Raw genomic sequence first — 18,394 nt, forward strand, 5'->3', positions numbered from 1 at the left:
TCTTTAGATGTCGATGCCTTAAGCCAAACAGCAATGCCATTTCATAACAAAGAAGGCCATGGGTCAGCTGGTGTCCAGACACCAGAACTTGGGCCAACCAGAGAAACACCTGTACTAATTCCATGTCTGTCTCCTTACTGGCCTGAAGTTCACAATAGAGTCGTACAGCCTGCAGGAGATAGTTTCTGGCTGGATGCTGAGCCCAGGACTTAAGGCTCAGGTGGCCAAGATTGGCCATAGCCACTGCCTGGTTATGCACATCTCCCACCTCCTGGGCTCTGTTCAAGGCCCGAAGATAGCTCTTGGCTGCCCTGTTCACCCGGCCTTCACCTTGGAGTGCAAGTCCCAGGAGGTTATAGACGACTCCCCTTTGAGTGAGACTCTCTGTCTCCTTCAGGGAGCATAGCAGTGGCTCAAGCACATCCAAAGCCTTCTTGGCCTGGCTGGCTAAGAGATAGGCCCATGCCAGGCAGAGAGAAGACTCAAAGGATTCCTGCTCACCCAGCAGCTGCCCTAGCACCAAGGCCTGGCTCAGGTAGTGGATGGCACCGTCAGGAGACCTGTGCTCGAGGTACACTTTGGAAAGGATGAGACACAGGGCCCTCTGGGTGCTCCGGTCTGCTAGTTCCTCACAGGCAGCCAGGGCCTGTCTGAGCATTGGGCAGGCCAAGGCAGAAACTTCACCCCAGCCTGGGGAAGGAAAGCCAAGGAGCTTGGTTGTGTTCTGGAGGACAAGGTGGACCTGCCAAATAGGAAGAGACATCCCTTGGGCACTCTGGATACCATGTTGCTGGACAGAGGCCACTGCAAGGTGTGGAAGATATTTCTTGTCATACAGAAAACTCAAAACACTGGCCACAGCCTCAGAGGCAGGAGGGTGTCCAGAGAGGAGCTGCAGGCGCTCAGCAAAGGGCAGGACCTCCTCATGCCGGCCTAGGCTCAGGAGCAAGCGGATGGCCAGAAAGCAGGCCCTGGCCTCCAGCGGGCTGCTGCCCACCACAATCCCCTGGCGCAGGACGTAGGCCACCACGTCGAGTTCATGCTTGGCACTAGACTCATGGTCAGGCAGGCAGGCCAGCAGGGCACCTGCCTTTTCCAACAGGGCGGAGCCTTTATGTCTCAGCCTCTGTTTCAGGTAGATGGCAGCCAAATTGATGTACAGAGTGGCCACCAAGGATAGGTCCTCAAATGCTCCATTGAGAATGTGGATGGCCTCCTCGAAGTACACCCTGGCCTGAGAGAGTTTGACCTTCCTGATGCTCAGCCGGCCCAGGAGGAAGCAGAGCCGGGCATGGGCCCAGGTCATGTGGCTCTTCTTGGCCCACTTTCTTGATGCCTCCAGGTAGGCCACAAACTCATCCTCCTCAGAGAAGCTATAAAAGGAAGAAGTGAGGAAAGAGAAGGAGAAGTCATAGAGACTCTTAAAGTGGTCAGCATAACCCTCATGATCCAGAAAAGCCAATATGGGGGCGAAGTTCTCAGCCTCCTCCTCCTGACCAGTGCTTAGGTCCATGAGCAGTTCCGGGTCATCAAGGTCATCAGGCTCCGGCAGGCGATAGCTGTCTGAGGTGGCCGAGAGGAGCTTTTCCTCCAGGCTGGAGTCCTCAGAGCTGCTGGACTGTCTGGACCCCACGGCCTGATGCTCCTCCCAGGCTCTGCCAGGCCTGACCTCCTTGAAGCCTTCAGGCTGGGATGCTGTAAGGACAGGCAAAGTTGAGCAACCTTGGGCACCTGCACCTAAGGTGGCCGCTCTTGGCAAGAGGACAGAAGTGCTGTCCTCAAGGATGAATGTCAGGTTCAGCATGATCGCTACTCACCACTCAGATCATTTGGAGGATTCTGGATGGATTCAAACCCACCTAAGTAGAGATGAAGAACAGGTCTGGTGTTAGGTCAGGATGGGCCACCATGCCCATGCCTCCAGGTGTACCCCAGACCAGTGGCCTCTTAGGAGCCTTGGCATTTAAGACCTTCAGTCATCATTAAGGAACAGGGCAGAATTATCCTTTCACCCATCATCTTAAGAGCTGTAGGGGCCTAATCATCTTGTTTAACCCATGCACTTTACAGTTGGGAACCAAGGTATACGTGAAACTCAGAGTCCGAGAAGAAAACCTGGAAACACAGGCTCTATGTCAAGAGGTATGGGTACCGTAGGGGGGTGGGGGGTGGGGACAGTGGGGGTCCTGATAGAATCTGAAGATCAGAGAGACGCAGCTCCCAAATCTCTCAGGGAGTTCACGATGGAGCCAGGACACAACTCCCAGCACAGAACACGTGGGAGCACATGGTGCTGCCTCCCACTTCTAAATGTATCACATCCTTCCTTCTTGCTTCCTCCATTCATTCATGATTCATCCACTTGGCAGACATTGGTTCCATGTGTCCACTGGGCTGGACACTGTGTTTGTAAAAGTGGCAGGGGCGAGGGGCCAGAAGTGAAGGGCAAATAAAAAGGAGCAAGGATGCATCTGAGACTGAAGTAGAGGATGGGAGAATCTGGAGTGCAGTTTTAGACCTTTGGGGTTTGAGGTAGCTGCAGGAGCTCTAGGCAGATAATGATGTAGGTCTGGAGCCAAGGAGAAAAACTGAGACTTTGCAAACACAGGTTTGTGACCCAAAGCAGGTCACAAGTTGCTGGCCAGAGTCCCAGGACTAAATGTAATCACACAGGTGAGGCATTTGGGGGAAAAGAAAAGCAGCAGGGGAGTGAGGGAGTGAGGGAGTAGGGGGAGTTTGTTAGTAAGCCTGGGCAACTCACTGGCAGCCAGTAGCCAGTGAGGGAGACTGAAAAGGCACAGTCAGAGAGAAAAGGGGGTTACAGAGGCCAAGGTGACTTAAAACATAACCACCTATTGCCACCAAGTGCAACCGGACTAGGTAAGAACCAAGAAGACACCTTGGGTTTGGCAGTGAAGAAGTGACCACTGTTGGCTAAAGCAACCACAGTGGAACTGTGGAGGTGAAGGCTAGCTTCACAATCCACAGGATGGTAGCTGCTAGAGGGAAGATTCTACCTCTTCTTAGCAGAGAAGTAACAACTGTCTGTGCCACCACCCTGAGTTCTCTAGTGAACTTTGAGGACCAGCAAGCCCCTCACCAAGTCAAACCTTTTCCTGCTGTTCTCCAGGAGGGCATCTCCAGAGATTGTCATTGCAGAACCTCCAGATCTGTAACCCCCAGAGGGTAGAAAGCCCTGCAGCTAAAGATGAAGAGCTATAGAGCTTGGCTAAGGAGAGCTGTTCAAGTGCCCTGGCCTCTCTGATGTGGAGGGGTACACGCCCCTCTTGGGCCACCTCTTCTCATCTGGCCAGGACACCAAGAGTATGAGTGATGTGCAAGTTACAAAATGGTGTCCCCTCTCTAGGAGGAAGAATTACAAAGGGCCATCCTTCCCTATGGTATACACCTTGGGGAAGCTGCAATTTACCAACAAGATGTTCTCCTGCTGCTTGCCTTGGTGCTGGGGCAGCCTGCACAACCATAAGGTGCGGACTGCACGCCGCAGAGCCTCACTCCTGATCTTTGAGTGAGAGTCAAGTGCTGTCTGGGGCCTCCTCTTACATCCTCCCCACCACTGGACCAACAGCTGGCAGAAATCATGATCCAAGTCTGTGCCCAGGCCTTCTCCCCAAGGAACACTGCTAGTACACCTCAATTTTCAGACATCAGGCTCCCGCCTACTGGGCAGTGTTTACAGCTCTAGCTTCCTGCTCAACCTCATAAGGCAATATGATCTGCTTGTGGCTTGTGGCAAGAAAGCTCTGCTAGGGCAGGGTGCTGATGCCTGAGGCATGTGCTTTCACAAACACTCTTTATGCACGGACAAAGCTCTCAACTCCCTGCTCTACTCCTGGGAGATGACCTGAGGGCCCCTTCAGCAGAATCTCTAGCTGTATCCATAAAATATGGATCATCTAATCTGGCTACACAAGAGCAGACACAATGTCACCATCAATGAAGAGATGGGAGAAACAAAAATTCTTCCTCAAGTCACCATCAATGAGAAAATGTACTCCCTGACACACAGCAGTAGGCCTTTCTCAAAGTAAGAGTATCATTCATTCAGTCAGTCAGTCCTTCAGACACTGCTGAAAACCAGTCAGTTTGTCAGAGGAATCTTTCACAATTGTTGAGATCTGATCCCATGACACAGAAAACATCCAAGACTAACACACCCAACAACTCAAAGTCATTTTGTGTCAGGGGCAGTGTGGTAAAGTGGATTGCTCTGACTAGCAGTTCTTATCCTAGCTCAGGCACTAATTCGTTTAGGCCTGTTTCCCAATCTGTAATGTGAGACAAGAAATCATCTCTTAAGGCCTTTTCACAGCGGTAACATTTACAGCCCCACCCATCTCACTGGGGGCCTACTTCAGTCCTAGAAGGTACCTCAGCCAGGACTCAGGAAGTTCTCCTTCCCCAAGATTAGGAGGGAAGACCCAGTACAGCCAATCACCCATGGTATAGGTGAGTTGGTTTCATCATGTCTCATAGTTCCCCTGCAACCCCAGAATTACCTGAAATCTAAAGTGAAATGCTGCTAATCAAATATGATTCAGGTCATCAACAGAATAGTGGTCATGGCCACCCAAATTCATGAATAGGATTAGAATTTAGGGGTATTCTATTCCTGGTTAGGGACACTATCTTATTCTTGAGGACCCCAGGCTTTTGAAGGTGTCTGAGGACCAACACTCACTGAGCCGGTAGACAGATGTGATGTCAGTGCGAGCAAGAGTGTGGAGGAAGCTGGAACACTCAGTCTGCTTATCACTTCCCAGGGCCAACAGGGAGCATCTCTCCTCATCACTGAGAAAGGCAGAGTTCCTGCTCCTGCATCGGGGCAAAAAACACAGAGACAGATTAGTGCAAGGCTTCAGACTCCATCTCCTCTTCTCTCCACACTAGGATGTAGTGGAGGATGCAGAAAAGTCATCAAACCAACTTCCCGTAAATGAAATTAGATTCCTCATCTCACCGTTGCATACTGTATTTATACTGCCAAAAAAGAAGAGCTACTAGCACATCATGCTGGGAGAACTGAGGGGTGTGGTTGTCCAGTAGGTCAAAGTGGGGATGAAAACACCCCTTCTCTTAAAACCCCATCTCCCAAGAAAAACAAAGCCCCTTCTCTCAACCTCTACCCATTCTTTGAGACCCCATGGTACCCATTTTTAATGGAAGAAAGAGGAATCAATTGCCCTAAATGGAAGGGTTGAAAAGGGACCATTAAAAAGTTTATTTGTCCTTAGGTTATTTCAAGAAAAAGCAAGGGACAAGTGACACAATCTAGAAGAACAATGAAGAAAATCTGACCATGGTCAGAGGAATCTTTCACCATTGTTAAGGTCTGATTCCATGGCATAGAACAACAGTTTAGTCAACATTAAGAGGATTGGAATCGCTAAGGGAAAGAAGCGGGTAAAAGGAAGATTAGGGGAGCTGAAAGAAATCATTATAAACAATAAAGATCTTGATACTCATGCTGTTGTGTAAACTAACTGTTAAGCCTAATTTGCTTACTAGAGATTTGTTACAGAATTAAATAATAAAAAACTAGAAGTGCCTTAGAAGCTACTGGGTTGCATCTATCTAAACAATTTTTTAGGCCATTTTTAGTTCTAAATAGAGAATGTTTTAATGTCAGAACCCATTTTGAAAACAAAATTAACTTGGAAGCCCAGGAGTTAATAATAGCTAATACTTTGGGAGGAAGTGGTATGAAGAACCAGATACTGTTATTTTATTTAATCCACACATTTGCCATACAAGGCACGTACTACTCTTATCCTTTTTACAGATGAATAAACTGAGGCACAGCAAAATGAAGTTGGTGGTTAGGGAGTGGTAGAGCAGGACATAAGAACTTCTCTAATTAAAGCAGTGTTCAAGGAGGGGATGGGATGGGGGTACTGTAATCAGCCATTACCATTTGTCCCCATAACTCAGGTAAATGTAATTTGAAAGCCCATGATGAGAACACTATTAATAGTACCACACTGACTGGGCCCCCATCTCCCTGGGCTGATCGCCAGATTCCCCCCAACACCACGGAAGCTTCTAATCTCAAAACAGCATGTAATTGAAATCTACAACTAAATTCAACTGGGATAAATTGATCCCAAAGTTTTATAGATCTCTTAAATTTTACAATGTATTCCTAAATTTACTATTTAATTTACTGTTTATAACAACTTTATGGTGCAGGTTTTTTTAATCCATGTTTGTAGATTAAGAAAAGGATTCAGAACCGTTCAGTGACATGCTAAGAATTGCATGGCTAGAAAGTGGTAAAGCTGAAACTAAAACTGAGGTCTTCTACCTCTGCGTGCATTGCCTCACAGCATCTGCTAAAGTCCTGAGTTCCAGGACAACTTAGAGAATGTAGAATTTAGAGAAAGGCCAAGAAGCTTGACAAATTGCATTAGATATTTCCAAACATGAAAACTGGGTTAGAAGAACATGGCAAAGCTTCTGGCAATATGGCAGGTTAAAGGGCTCTAAAAGGGCCACTCTCCCCCATATCTATAGAAAAATTTGTAACAAAGATGAATATTTTAGTACATTATTTAAAGAAAGAAAGGGAAATCACTGGAAGCCAGTAACAAAAGCAAAAACCAAACCCAGATTGGCAGGTGAAAGCAGATGGCCCAGAGCTCCTGGTGGTTTCAGCTGGGACTCTGCCCTTCAGAACTGGGGTTGACCTTCTAATGCCCACCCCAAGGACAGGAGATGTGATTTAGACCTGCCTGAAGCAGGGAGCCCATTAAACTCCCTGGAGTCTGAAAGGGTTCAACTTCTGTAAAGAGCAGATTGAAAAATTTCTTCCTACCTGCCGAGAACACACTTTTCATCTATTTGAGTTCCTGGAAAACATCAAACACCTAGGCTTATGCCACTGGGATGTGTGGGATCTGAATTTACACTACCTGGTGTTGGTACCACATTCCAAGAATTAATAGTAAAAAATCAGTCCTGGATCATTACTCCCTAAGGTTCCAGGAGAAGCAAATGCAAAACCTAGTCAGCAAGGTTTTCTTCAGTCCAGGATCCATATAAAACCCATCTTTTAAAATGTTGAAAATTAGTTCATGTAACAAAAAATACAAACCATGCAATAAAATGAACTATTCACAAAGAGAGCCAGCAGATACACAAATAACTATATTAACACTACAAAAAACTAGAAATGACAATAATCTGAAGAAGAATTTATATGAATGATTAAAAAGGTGAAATAATAAGAAAAAATAGAAGCTACAATGAAAAGATGGAGCACTGTGAGAAGAAACAGCCATATATGAAAAATAGCAAAATATAAATCGTAGAAAATGGAAAATAAAGGCACAGAAATTAAGAACTACATGGGTGGGTTAAACAGCAAGTTTAGTCATAGCAGAGGTGAGAATTAGTGAAACTGAAGATTATGTCAAGAAAATCAATCAGAATTTAGCCTGGTGTGACAAAAAGATAAAAAATATAAAAGAACTGATTAAGCAAGAATGAGGATAGAGTAAGTCCAACGTACCTCTAATAGGAATTCCAGAAGAGAGACTAAAAAGAACGAGAGAGAGGCAATATTCAAAGGAAGAAGGACTGAAAATTTTCCAGAATTGAAGAAAGACATGAATCTTCGTATTGAAGAAACACACCAAGTCCTGAGCAAAATAAATAAATATAATATCATTTTTAACATGATGTCCATTTCTTTATGCTTACAGGTCTTTTTAAGTTCTCTATTTCTCCTACGCCTCCTTTCTTGGTTTAATTACTATTGACAGTTCAATTTCATAGAATGAATGAATTAAATATGAAAGATAAGATCATAAATTAATGAAATAAAAACAAAGAAAGTAGACAAAAATAATCAAAGCAAATGCTGTCATTAATGAAGTATCATTATAAAAACAAAAATCAATAAAGATGGTCAACAAAAGAAAAAATGATTCTCTGAAAAGACAAGCAAAATGGACAAGGCCCTGGCAACATGGATTTGCAATTTTATAGTTAAAGTTATTTTTTCCTGCAAACTTTGAAGATGTTATGCTATACCTAGCTAAATTATAATTCAAGAGTATATGTTAAGTGTTATATATATTTAAGACAGGCCAAGACTCAGGACTGAGAGTATTTATAACCCACAGATCTTCACTGAAAATAGCTACTAAAATAGATACTCTATGAAGAAGAAGTGGACAACTTGCTGTCAATATGTAATAAAATATATTACACGTAGACACATCACGCAAATAAATGGCTATGAGACCAATGGCAAAATTATTAGTGTCAAAAATAGATTCCACAAGAAATTGAATTATAAAGACACAGGCAATATGAAGAATAAAAGAAGGAATGTAACAAAAGAATGTTTTCTAACTGTAATACTATAAAATACTAGCTTTTTTCCTATTTTCTTTTTTCTGGTTTTGAGTACATTAATTTATCAATCTGACTTATTTTTTTAATTTAGGCACTTAAGTATACACACATACTTTAGGGAGTAATATACAAGCACAAAAAGAAAACCTACACGGAGAAGATGGAGACTTCAGCAAAGGCTGAATTTCTTCTCAGACCCTGACACCCAGCAAACATAGACAAGAGTGACACCCAGTGGCCAGTCGGACGGCAGCGTGCAGAGACTTCAGCTGCTTGCTTGCGTGGAGTTGGGTCATTCCTCTGAGCTCAAAACCCATCCCTCTGTTGCTGTGATTCAAGGAGCTCCGATATCTGGAGAGTGCTTTGGGGGATATGCAAGGAGCCAGTTCCCCTCTTCTCCTAGTGCCACCCCTCCCTGTTTTCTGACTCATTTTCCCCTTCGGTACCAATTGTGCAATCTCTGGTGCATTGGGTCGCACAACTGACCAGGCACAGGAGAATGTCATAGTCCACCTCACACAGCACAGAGGACGCTGCTCTTCAGTGTGAGAGGACCCCTTACAACTAAGCCAGTGAAAATATGATGACTGAATTAATTCAGTAGTGCTGACTTACTGTCATTTGAGGTAAATTAGCGTGAGGTGCAGAAGTCCAAATATAAGTTATGAAAATGACATCTGTCCCCAATATCCTATTAAAACTGCCTCTCAAGATCACCACCCACAATAATGGCAATGACACAAACAACAATAAGAACAAGTGCCTGTGGATCATACACACACACACACTGTGCCAGGCACCATTCTAAGGGCTTTGTGTGTATTATTAGCTCATTTAAAGTCACGGCAATCCTATTAGGCAAGTGCTAACATTCTACACATTTTACAGATGAGAAAACTGAGGCATGGAGAGATAAATGAATATGTCCAAAGACAAGGAGCTGGTAAGCCAGTGGAGGCACAAGCTGCACTCACATGGTCATGAATGCCTTTTGGGGACCCTGACTCCGCAACTCTGTAAGCCATGTAGCTACTGTGCTTCCAGAAGACCTCCCAATGGCCAGTCCCAAAGGCCTTTCTTTCCTCACTTGGCCCTGCTGTACCTCTCTGATGACAGCACAGGTGTCAGCCAGCCCCGCCTCCCCCGCAGCTCGTTTCTTCCTCTCTGTGGCTCCTCTGTCTCCTCTCTGCGTTCTCTCTTCCTCTGCTCTGTAAATGGAGGCATCCTCCAGGGTTCTTCCCCCATTCCTATTTTCCATCCTCTTTTTTCTTTCTCCCTTTCACTGGGACTTCTCACCAGAATGTATTGGATTTAATGTCAGGATTTAAAATCACCAGGACATTTAATGAGAGCTCACTGGATTTAATGTCAGGATTCTAAAGTTCCAGAGGGAAGGCCTTGGGTTCAGCTCCTTCATCCCTGGGGTCCTCTGTTCCCCCTGTGGTAACATGAAGGGGTGGTTCAGAGCAATGTTCTCACCTTGGTTGCCCACCAGCCCCACCTGGGGAGCTTTTATCAATATAATTGCCCAGCCTCCATCCAGACCAGTTACACAACAGCCTCTGGAGGCAGAACACAGGTGTCCATATTTGTAAAGCTCCTGGAATCTTTGACTTCCTGTCCATTGGTCCTCAGCAGTGGCCTTCCTCTCCATTCTCACCCTTTTCTAAGTGCCACCGTGGGCTTCTCGCTGGTCTCCTGCCTCCAGATTCCCCCTGATGATGCATGCCTCCCCCAAAGCCAGGTTTCATTTCCTAGAGAAAAGGTCCAGTCATATAATATGTCACCCTTGCTCCAAGACATGCAGTAGCTCCCCATTCTCTGCCAGGTTAAGGAAAGGGCCCTCACACAGGCATTCCCAGGTTTCCAGAGCATGGACCCACCTTTGCTGCACCAGTGACCTTCTGGTAACTTCCTCCAAACTACATGAGTCGTTCTTCAAGCACTGACTCACTTTCCTACCTATGACCTCTTTTCCCATCAACATCTGTTGAAATATTTTACATTGTGCAAAGCTTAATTCACATGTCCCCTTCTTCATGAAGTTCTCTTGATATCCTTTTCTTCCTTACAAGTCCCGATAGTTCTCCATACCTCTCCAGGAGCTCAGTGAGTGGTCTTCCTTGTTTATAGTTATTTGGACTCCCACATTTCTACATAGAAAAAAATAACCTTCTGTCTCCTCCTCTCCCCACGAAGGGCAGGGCTTACAGGCAGCTTCTGCCCCTTGGTCTGCTCTCTTCATTGGCTATTTCCCACAAGAGAAAGAATTTCAGTCTCTGTTCAGATCGTTAGACATTTCTGGGGCCACATTTTCCCAGTGTAGGGCGCTATGTTGTGTCAGTGTTAGGAGCCAACTCTCCCTTTCCTCGTGTACTTCCTGCGCCCAGGCTTTCTACTGTTTCCTATCCCCACATAGGAAGCCCACTCCAAAAAGATGGAGCAATACCCCATATCTCTGTCCTTCCATGACAGGGTGGGTGGAGCAGGCTGATCACCTTCTCCTGATTGGCCAGGCAGATGGGTCTGCTCCTCAGAACCAGCCTTTCTGGATTCAAGGCAGAAGAGAGTAAGAGAAACACTCTGCCCTCCTAGCCAATGCTGAAGTCACACATTGGCATTCAGCTTGAAAGCTGAATGAGTGAAGATCTACATGGGACCCACCTCCCAGCCCTACGTGGGATCAGCATGCTGCTAATCTATTTATCCCCGTGTGTGCCCTTCCTCTGAAGGGGCCCTGTGGTTAGACAGGGTGGGTAGCAGGATCCAAGTACCAAAACCACACCCTCAGTGCCTAACAGCATGCCCTTTGTCTTGGAGTTTTGCTTCCCTCCTTGCACAGAGGAAGTCCTCAGTGACCACCTGTTAAAATAAACTGAACTGATGCATTCTCTCCTTTCTATCACTCTCTGTATCAACCTTGGTGTCAGCATGTGCTTTTCTGGCTCCATGTTACCAGGGCACCCTCGAAGCTCAACTGCAAATCTGCTCAAAGAGGGGAGGGACCCCTGGGAAAGGCAGCCCAGCTCCAGGACATGCTCACTGTCAATACTCACATTGGGGAATAAGAATCAGGATCTATGTTCCTGGTGGGGACAAAGCCCACTTGTCCTGAACTCGTCGACTTTCCAATGAACCACTGAAGCCCAGGTATGACAAAGCCGATGATCTCAATGCTTTCTCCCTGGTAGAAATTCAGTTCATCCTTTTCTCCTGGCTCATAACCCTTCAAGGCCTTACAGCGTCCTCTGCCTGTGGAAAATAGCACACAGATCAGCTACAGAAGACATGGACAGCTGAGCCTCCCATCACCTTCCAATGCAATAGAAAATGAGGGGTTCCCAGACTTTAGAATGTCAAGGACCAGTAACATTTCACTCCCCTCCCCACCCAAAAATTGGCAGGAATGACACAGGACAATTTGCTTTTCATTTTGCCAAACTAGGACATATTTTTAAAAGAACTACAATCCACTTTCACCAAAGAAAAAATGTTTTAACAAACACAAAAAAAGATTCTCAGATAGCGGATATGCCTTAAAAATGAATAAACATAGCTTATGGGAAACTGGAAGGCTCACTGTATTGTCCTGGTTTGTCTGATTTTGCCACTGTAATGTAAATGCTTTGTCATGGTTGGCACAAATCCACAGACCAGTGTGTGAGAACCACTCGACCAGAGAAGCTCTCCATGTCCTTCCAGCTCCTTTGGCCTCTATGACCCTCAGTCTCCCCAACTGGAAAATGGGGATAATAGGAATACCTGCTGCTTATAAATATTAAAGAGAATCAAAGAGATACAGTGCACAATGCCTGGTACCTGGTCAACCCTCAATAAACATTAGCCTTATTACCACTGGTGGAATAGAAAGCTGCTAATGACTTAGAAGGATCTAAAAGACTCCCTTTCAGACTACGGTACTCAATCTGATAAATTGCCTACCTAGGATCTAGCAATGACCTTTTGATGAATGTTTTTCTGTCCAGTTTACAAAGTACAATTTGCACTCACTTTCTCAGGTCTTCTCAAGAGCTTCAAAGGGCACGGAAACTATCAGAATCCCCTTTTCCCAGGTTACGGAGGGAGAGAGAGGGTATGAGATTTGTCTAAGGATCTTATGCATGGCAAAACTGGGTCTAGAGCTTAAGTCTTCAGGCTGCTGGTTAGCCTCTCCATTAATCCTGGTGGAGATAAAGGCTTTTATGTGCCTCAGTTTCCATATTTGCTTTAGCTTCTCTGCTAAAGCTACTAGCCTATTTTTTCTGACATTTTTGGTCAAGTTTCTAGATTGTGTTTTCAAGATCAGAAATTCTCACTATTTTGTGGGTCAATGGGATCTACCATGTGTTAAATATCTACATTGTAAGAGAAACTGTGCAAAGTGATTTATGGCTGTCATTTTGTTTGGTTCTCATAACAACATTTAAGTTGGTTTTATTGTATCATTTTACTAATGAGGAAGTTGCAACATAGGGCAGGTAGATTGGCCAAGATCACACTGGTTTTAAGTCAAGGAGCCAGAATTTGAACCAGAATAGACTTCAAAGCCTTGCGTTCTAACTACAAGGCTGTACTGCTTTAGGAAGCTAAAAATCTTGTTTGTCATCAGTAATTTATTAGATCTCATGTCTGGGTTCCATAATCCTATTTCTTTTTTTGTGTTATTTGGGCTCAGCACTTATAAAATTGTACTTTGTGGTAGGAGTGTGTGGGAGGGAGGTGAAGGGGAGTTCTAAAGATGAAGATGAACAGAAGGTATTTCTAGATGTCTAAAAAGTGTTGGACTTCATTATCCAGTAGATAAGGATCTACAGTACTTACAGATATGTGTGTGTATACACACATACAGATTACTTAAATTGTGTGTGTGTGTGTGTGTATAATTCATTTATTCAACAAATTTTTACTGAGTACCCTTATGTGCCAGGCATTTCTACTCTTCCTAAATTCAAAGTTAATTTTACAAAACTCTAAGGGAAATTAGAAAATGTTTTGACCAGAGATTGAAACAGGCAGCCCACAGGCCGCATTTGGCTCACGAAACATTTAATTTGGCCCTGTTTTTTCACTCATATATCTTAAAATCCCTAATTATTCCTGCCATTCCCTAATACCTTCCATCCAGGCCCCCTAGCATCTGTGTGTCCTGCCCACACCTGCAGGCATTTGTAGCTGCCCCCTGGATTGAGACCTCTCATTTCACAGGCAGGGAAAACCATGTGCACAGACAGAAACTGGCTTCCCTAAATCCAGTTCCTAGCAGAGACGAGACAAAAATTCACATCAACTGACTCCAAACCTGCAGATAAAATTGAGAGGCAGGACAACATTATCTCCCTAACAATACTATGTTTTTGACTCAGCCATACCAATCTGATAGGAGCCTGTCCAATCCCTCTTCCTGGAGAGGCCACAGCTTCCTGGATAATTCTTTAGGAACCACCTGCCAATGAAAACATGGGGTTTGCAAACACAGATTTCAAAAAATTGCAACAATGAACAGAACAGTCTATCAGAATAATGATGATGATGATGAGTATTGTTTTTTCTCTTATTTAAATGATGGCAAAAGTTTATTGAGAACTTACTTTCTACCAGGACCTGTGAAAAGGTGAGAAGTTAGTAGACCTGGGATATTTTGTGGCTCCAAAAGTAGTTTGTCAGTTAAATAACTAACAAACAATCCCTTTACACTTGAACTGTCAGATCTCTGCCAGAGCCACACAGGTCCATGGTGTGGGGTAATGTTTACTGTCAATCTGTATATTTAAGTTTATCATATCTTCCAGCAGGATTTCTTAAACTTTAGTGTGAAAAGCATCTCCTAGGAAGTTTATTTAAAATGAAGATTCCTAGACTCAACCCCAAGAGAGTCTAAGGAGGCCCAGACAAGTGGTCCCCAGTCCATACATGGAGAAACACTACATTGGCGGTCGTGTGGTATATTTGCTGCTAGGTACAATGCCCATCTGAAATTTAGAGTTGTCTCCAATTTCATCAGATTGTTAAAATTCTTGGTTGTTAAAAAAGAAAAGAAAAAGACAGAAAGATAAAGACCCACCCAGAATCTGTTCTCTCCTCCACACTATGGATGCCCATATCTGAAAGCATGCCTACTCTGTTCTGTGCAAACCTCAGTCTGCTCTGGGACTTGCTCCCAGGAGGCAGATGGCTACTCACTGGTGGAAAGGGAGAGGCAGAGGCTCCAAGGCTGACACCAGTACCAGGCCCCGCTGACCTGTCACCAAAGACACGCCTTCCAACTCGGACCCAGCTTCTGCCATCTTCACTGAGATTAACTCATTCTTGCAAAGTGTCAAGCATTCCCCTTCCTTCTCGGCTGGTGGAGTCACGGAGCACAGGGCTCTGCAGAAGAAGTGGCCTGTGGATAATGAGAAAAGCAATGGCTTTCTAAGGAGTAGCAGGAAGTGAAAACGGATTATCACACAAAGTAATGCTTCTATTCAGAGCTGGAGTACTTTTCTTCCTGGAAGTAAAGTAGACGTTTCACAGGGGAGACACTAAAAGAGGCCTTATGATCCCAGGAACACTGATACCAGGAAGAAAAAAGCCATTGAGAGGGAATTCAGTTAAAACAGACACCAACATTTCTAATAATCTATGAGAAAAAGGCTTAATTGGGACTTTATCTTGAAAAAGAGATGAAAACTTGTGAAAATATATTTATATTTAATAGAATTTCATTTATTGTTGCAACCTCATGATTAAAATTAGAACCAAAAAAGAATTGATTAAATTAGTTTGGGTGAATATAATTACTCCAATAAGTTTTATAATAGCATGATATTAAATTCTTTCCTTCATGCAATATTTCTGCAATGCAATCATAAGAAGAATCCTTTTTGCAAAAATATCATATGCAAATCTGGCTCTTTCCACGTGTCTGTGATGTCATCAGGCTTATCCACCTCATAGTTGTTAATTGGTAGATGATAACCTTGATGGGATTCTCACCTATAAACAGATCAAGAGGTGCTCCAAGAGGTTCCTCAACATCACTTTCCTCACTTTCATAAAAAACTTCAAGTTTTGCAACATTTGCAACTTTATTTTACAATCAAATTTTATCACATGTTTGGAAAGGGGTTTGTTGATTTTGGGTAGACATTAGACTTATGTGGAAAACTTTCCAAAATATGCCAATACCTGGGCCCCCACCTTCAGAGATTTAATGGGCCTAAGTGGAGCCCTGGCTTGGGTATCTTAGTAAAACTCTCCAAGCAGTTCTAACATCAATCAGTGAGACTGACTAGCACAGCTGTTCGTGTAATGTCAGTGTTGAACTCAGAGGAATGTTCGAAGTACTATTATAACAGGTGGGTTCATTTGTGAATATTCCATGTTTGAATGATTTTTCCCTCCCTTTGCATCCTGCTTATTTCAGGGCCTCTGGTAGCAAATATCTGAATAAGATCCCATCTCAACCCCTATGCCACACTCACCTTCCTGTATCAGGAGTCCCAGGTATATTGTTTCCAGGTGTTTATCATCTACAGACACTTGGATCTCTGTATCCTCCACCAATATGCAGTTGAGCCAGTACTTGTGGTCAAAGAGGAGATGTTCTAGACACATGGATACGTAGCCTAAGAAGTCAAGCCAACAAGATTTCTGAACAAAATGATTTCTGACATAGCTGAGCACAGAAGAGAGTGAGAAAATTCCCTCCTGAGCTTGATTCCCAGACCACAAGCCCCAACCTGCCATTTAACTGGAATTAAAACAACATAAGAGGCAAAGCCAGACATTTTCTAGAATGAGTTGAGTCTTCTCAACATCTGTTGGGAAATACAAGTCATTTCTAAATGTTATTTACCATTTCAACATATTGTGAGTTTCCATAAATGCATAATGAGATGACCAAAACCAACTGCCTTTTTCTAATACAGCCACGGAGGTCTCCAAGTTTACAGTGTTGACTATGGGGGTTCCTAGTGCCCCCTTAAAGTTCTCCTGACCTGAGGTTCAAACTACTGTGTCCCTGATGATGCAGTGGCTGAGGGGGTTCTACATGGCTCCCCCTCAGTGAATTTCAGGAGTCAGGATTTCCTTCCACCCACCAGCTCTGACCCTGCCCCTCCTCCAATGCCCAGAAGATCTCTCTGGTAAAAGCAGACTAAAAACTATGTAAATTGTAAAACTCTAATAATTATATATAGTATTTTTAACATGGCTATAAACATGAACTACTCGTATTGCTTCTCTTGAGGCTTCTTCTGTTTCCTAAGATGCAAAAGCCTGTCTGTTTCTATCCTGACTGTCCATTGTGCTGATCTAGGCCTTATGTATCTTCTATAATTGCACTTTTGAATTTTAATGTGCACACAAATCACATGGGGATCTTATTAAACTACAAATGCTTAGTAAAGGTCTGAGATAGGGTTGAGCTTCTCCTTTTATTATTTTTTTTTTTAACAGACTCTATGTGCTGCCAACGAGCCGGTCTATGGAGCACAGTTTGAATAGTGAGGATGTCTGATGGTCAGGAAGGAGATGTGTAGTGTGGAGATCAGATCTCCAGACCATAAGAGGAGAAGATACACCTTATGTTTTCCAGTCATGAGTCGTCTTGACCCTCCACCCCTGCACAAAATCTGTCCTTGTGTATGTCGGCATGGAGCCCAGCATTTTCTGGGAGATATAAAACATCCATCAAATTAGGTGGCCTGTTGTTTTGTTTGGCTTCACTTTAACTTCCCCATTATAAGTTGTTCTGTCTGGAGATGGCAGGTGAACCATTTCCCACCACAGTGGAACTGATGCTGCATCCCAATGTCCTTCTTTACCTTCTAGAAAACACTGCAGCCTTAGGTTGCTATAAGCAGATAATTTCTCTATTTCTTTCTTTAACTCTTTTCCAAATACATGCAATAAAACATCTGGAACTTTGCTATTGACTATGTTGAGCAGCTACTTCGATCTTACTCAAGATTAGTTCCCTATAGTTTAAAACACACACACTAGCACCAAGTTCACATCTATTTCAGTACTTTGAACTTAGTAGATGACCAATAACTGTTTTCCAATTGATTGGTTATCTAATAAAAAAAGATTTCCCTGGACACAAAAAAGCAAACTTCTTCATATGGCATTTTAGAATAATAGTTAATATTTGCCTTAGATTTAGTTTGAGGCACTTTGTGAAATTTCAAAAGTTAACCATCTTTTTTAAGGCTCTATTTCTCTTAATTACCAGAGCCAGGCCAATTCCTTCATGTCAAGCCCTACAAATTGGCTAAATTGTGGAGGAGGTCATCCTCCACCTGCTTGCCTTGTACCATACCTAAATTAAGGTAGGTGGAGAACTTCCAGATTTCCTCCATGGTCTTGAAGGTGATGAGAAACTGGGCCCTCTGAGACTGGATACTGACCAACCTTGCTGAGAGGTCCTACGTAAAGGAAACAATGAGTCAGCCTGGGATGACAGAAGTGTCCCATTAGCAAGCTCTTATATAGACCAAATACTCTGTATGAACTTCTTGATTATGGCATTGATTTTTACATCACCAAAAAATGGAAACAACTTAAATATTCATCAATAAGAGATTGGTTAAAATGGAGTACAATTTATCCATAAAGTGAAATATTGTATTATGCAGCCACAGAAAAGAAGAAAGAAGCTCTTTGTGTACTGATATAGGCTCCAGATATAATACTGCTATACAGCGGCAGCAGCAAAAGAAGCCAGGGAATAGAACTATGGGCAAAGAATGCTACTTTTTGTGTTTAAAAAAAAAAGTGTATGTGGGAGGATAAAGGACGCTGATTCATAGAAGGCATCTTGAAAGCAAATTTGATTGTGAGTCTATGTATAATGATTATTTTTATTAATACAAAGCTGAAAACAGAAAAACCAAAACCCACAAAAATAATCATCCCTAGTCCCTACTCCTAAAGATCATCAGTGTTAACACCTTCACGTAATAAATTTGAATCCTTTTTCCTACACAAGTTTCCATATAACTATTTCACATATATAGAATCACATTGC

At 43.5% G+C, this 18,394-nt stretch overlaps 1 protein-coding gene across 3 annotated transcripts in view; it reads right to left on the minus strand.

The window, feature by feature from the left end:
• The window catches only part of SH3TC2 (SH3 domain and tetratricopeptide repeats 2), a 77,826-nt gene that overhangs the window by 41,490 nt on the left and 17,942 nt on the right, over positions 1 to 18,394 (minus strand). For 2 of the 3 annotated variants that reach the window (XM_003829049.5, XM_055112775.2), the window contains 8 exons: positions 17,687 to 17,792; positions 15,846 to 15,989; positions 14,563 to 14,764; positions 13,752 to 13,825; positions 11,439 to 11,634; positions 4,703 to 4,836; positions 1,818 to 1,859; positions 1 to 1,695 (listed from right to left, as the gene is read on the minus strand). In XM_003829049.5, the coding sequence (XP_003829097.2) occupies positions 1 to 1,695; positions 1,818 to 1,859; positions 4,703 to 4,836; positions 11,439 to 11,634; positions 13,752 to 13,825; positions 14,563 to 14,764; positions 15,846 to 15,989; positions 17,687 to 17,792 (2,593 nt within the window). The remainder of the gene's footprint in view (positions 1,696 to 1,817; positions 1,860 to 4,702; positions 4,837 to 11,438; positions 11,635 to 13,751; positions 13,826 to 14,562; positions 14,765 to 15,845; positions 15,990 to 17,686; positions 17,793 to 18,394) is intronic. The other variant, XM_034960752.3, reaches the window with a different exon arrangement.

Source organism: Pan paniscus, chromosome 4, assembly GCF_029289425.2.
Source record: "Pan paniscus chromosome 4, NHGRI_mPanPan1-v2.0_pri, whole genome shotgun sequence".
NCBI classification, from domain to species: domain Eukaryota; kingdom Metazoa; phylum Chordata; class Mammalia; order Primates; family Hominidae; genus Pan; species Pan paniscus.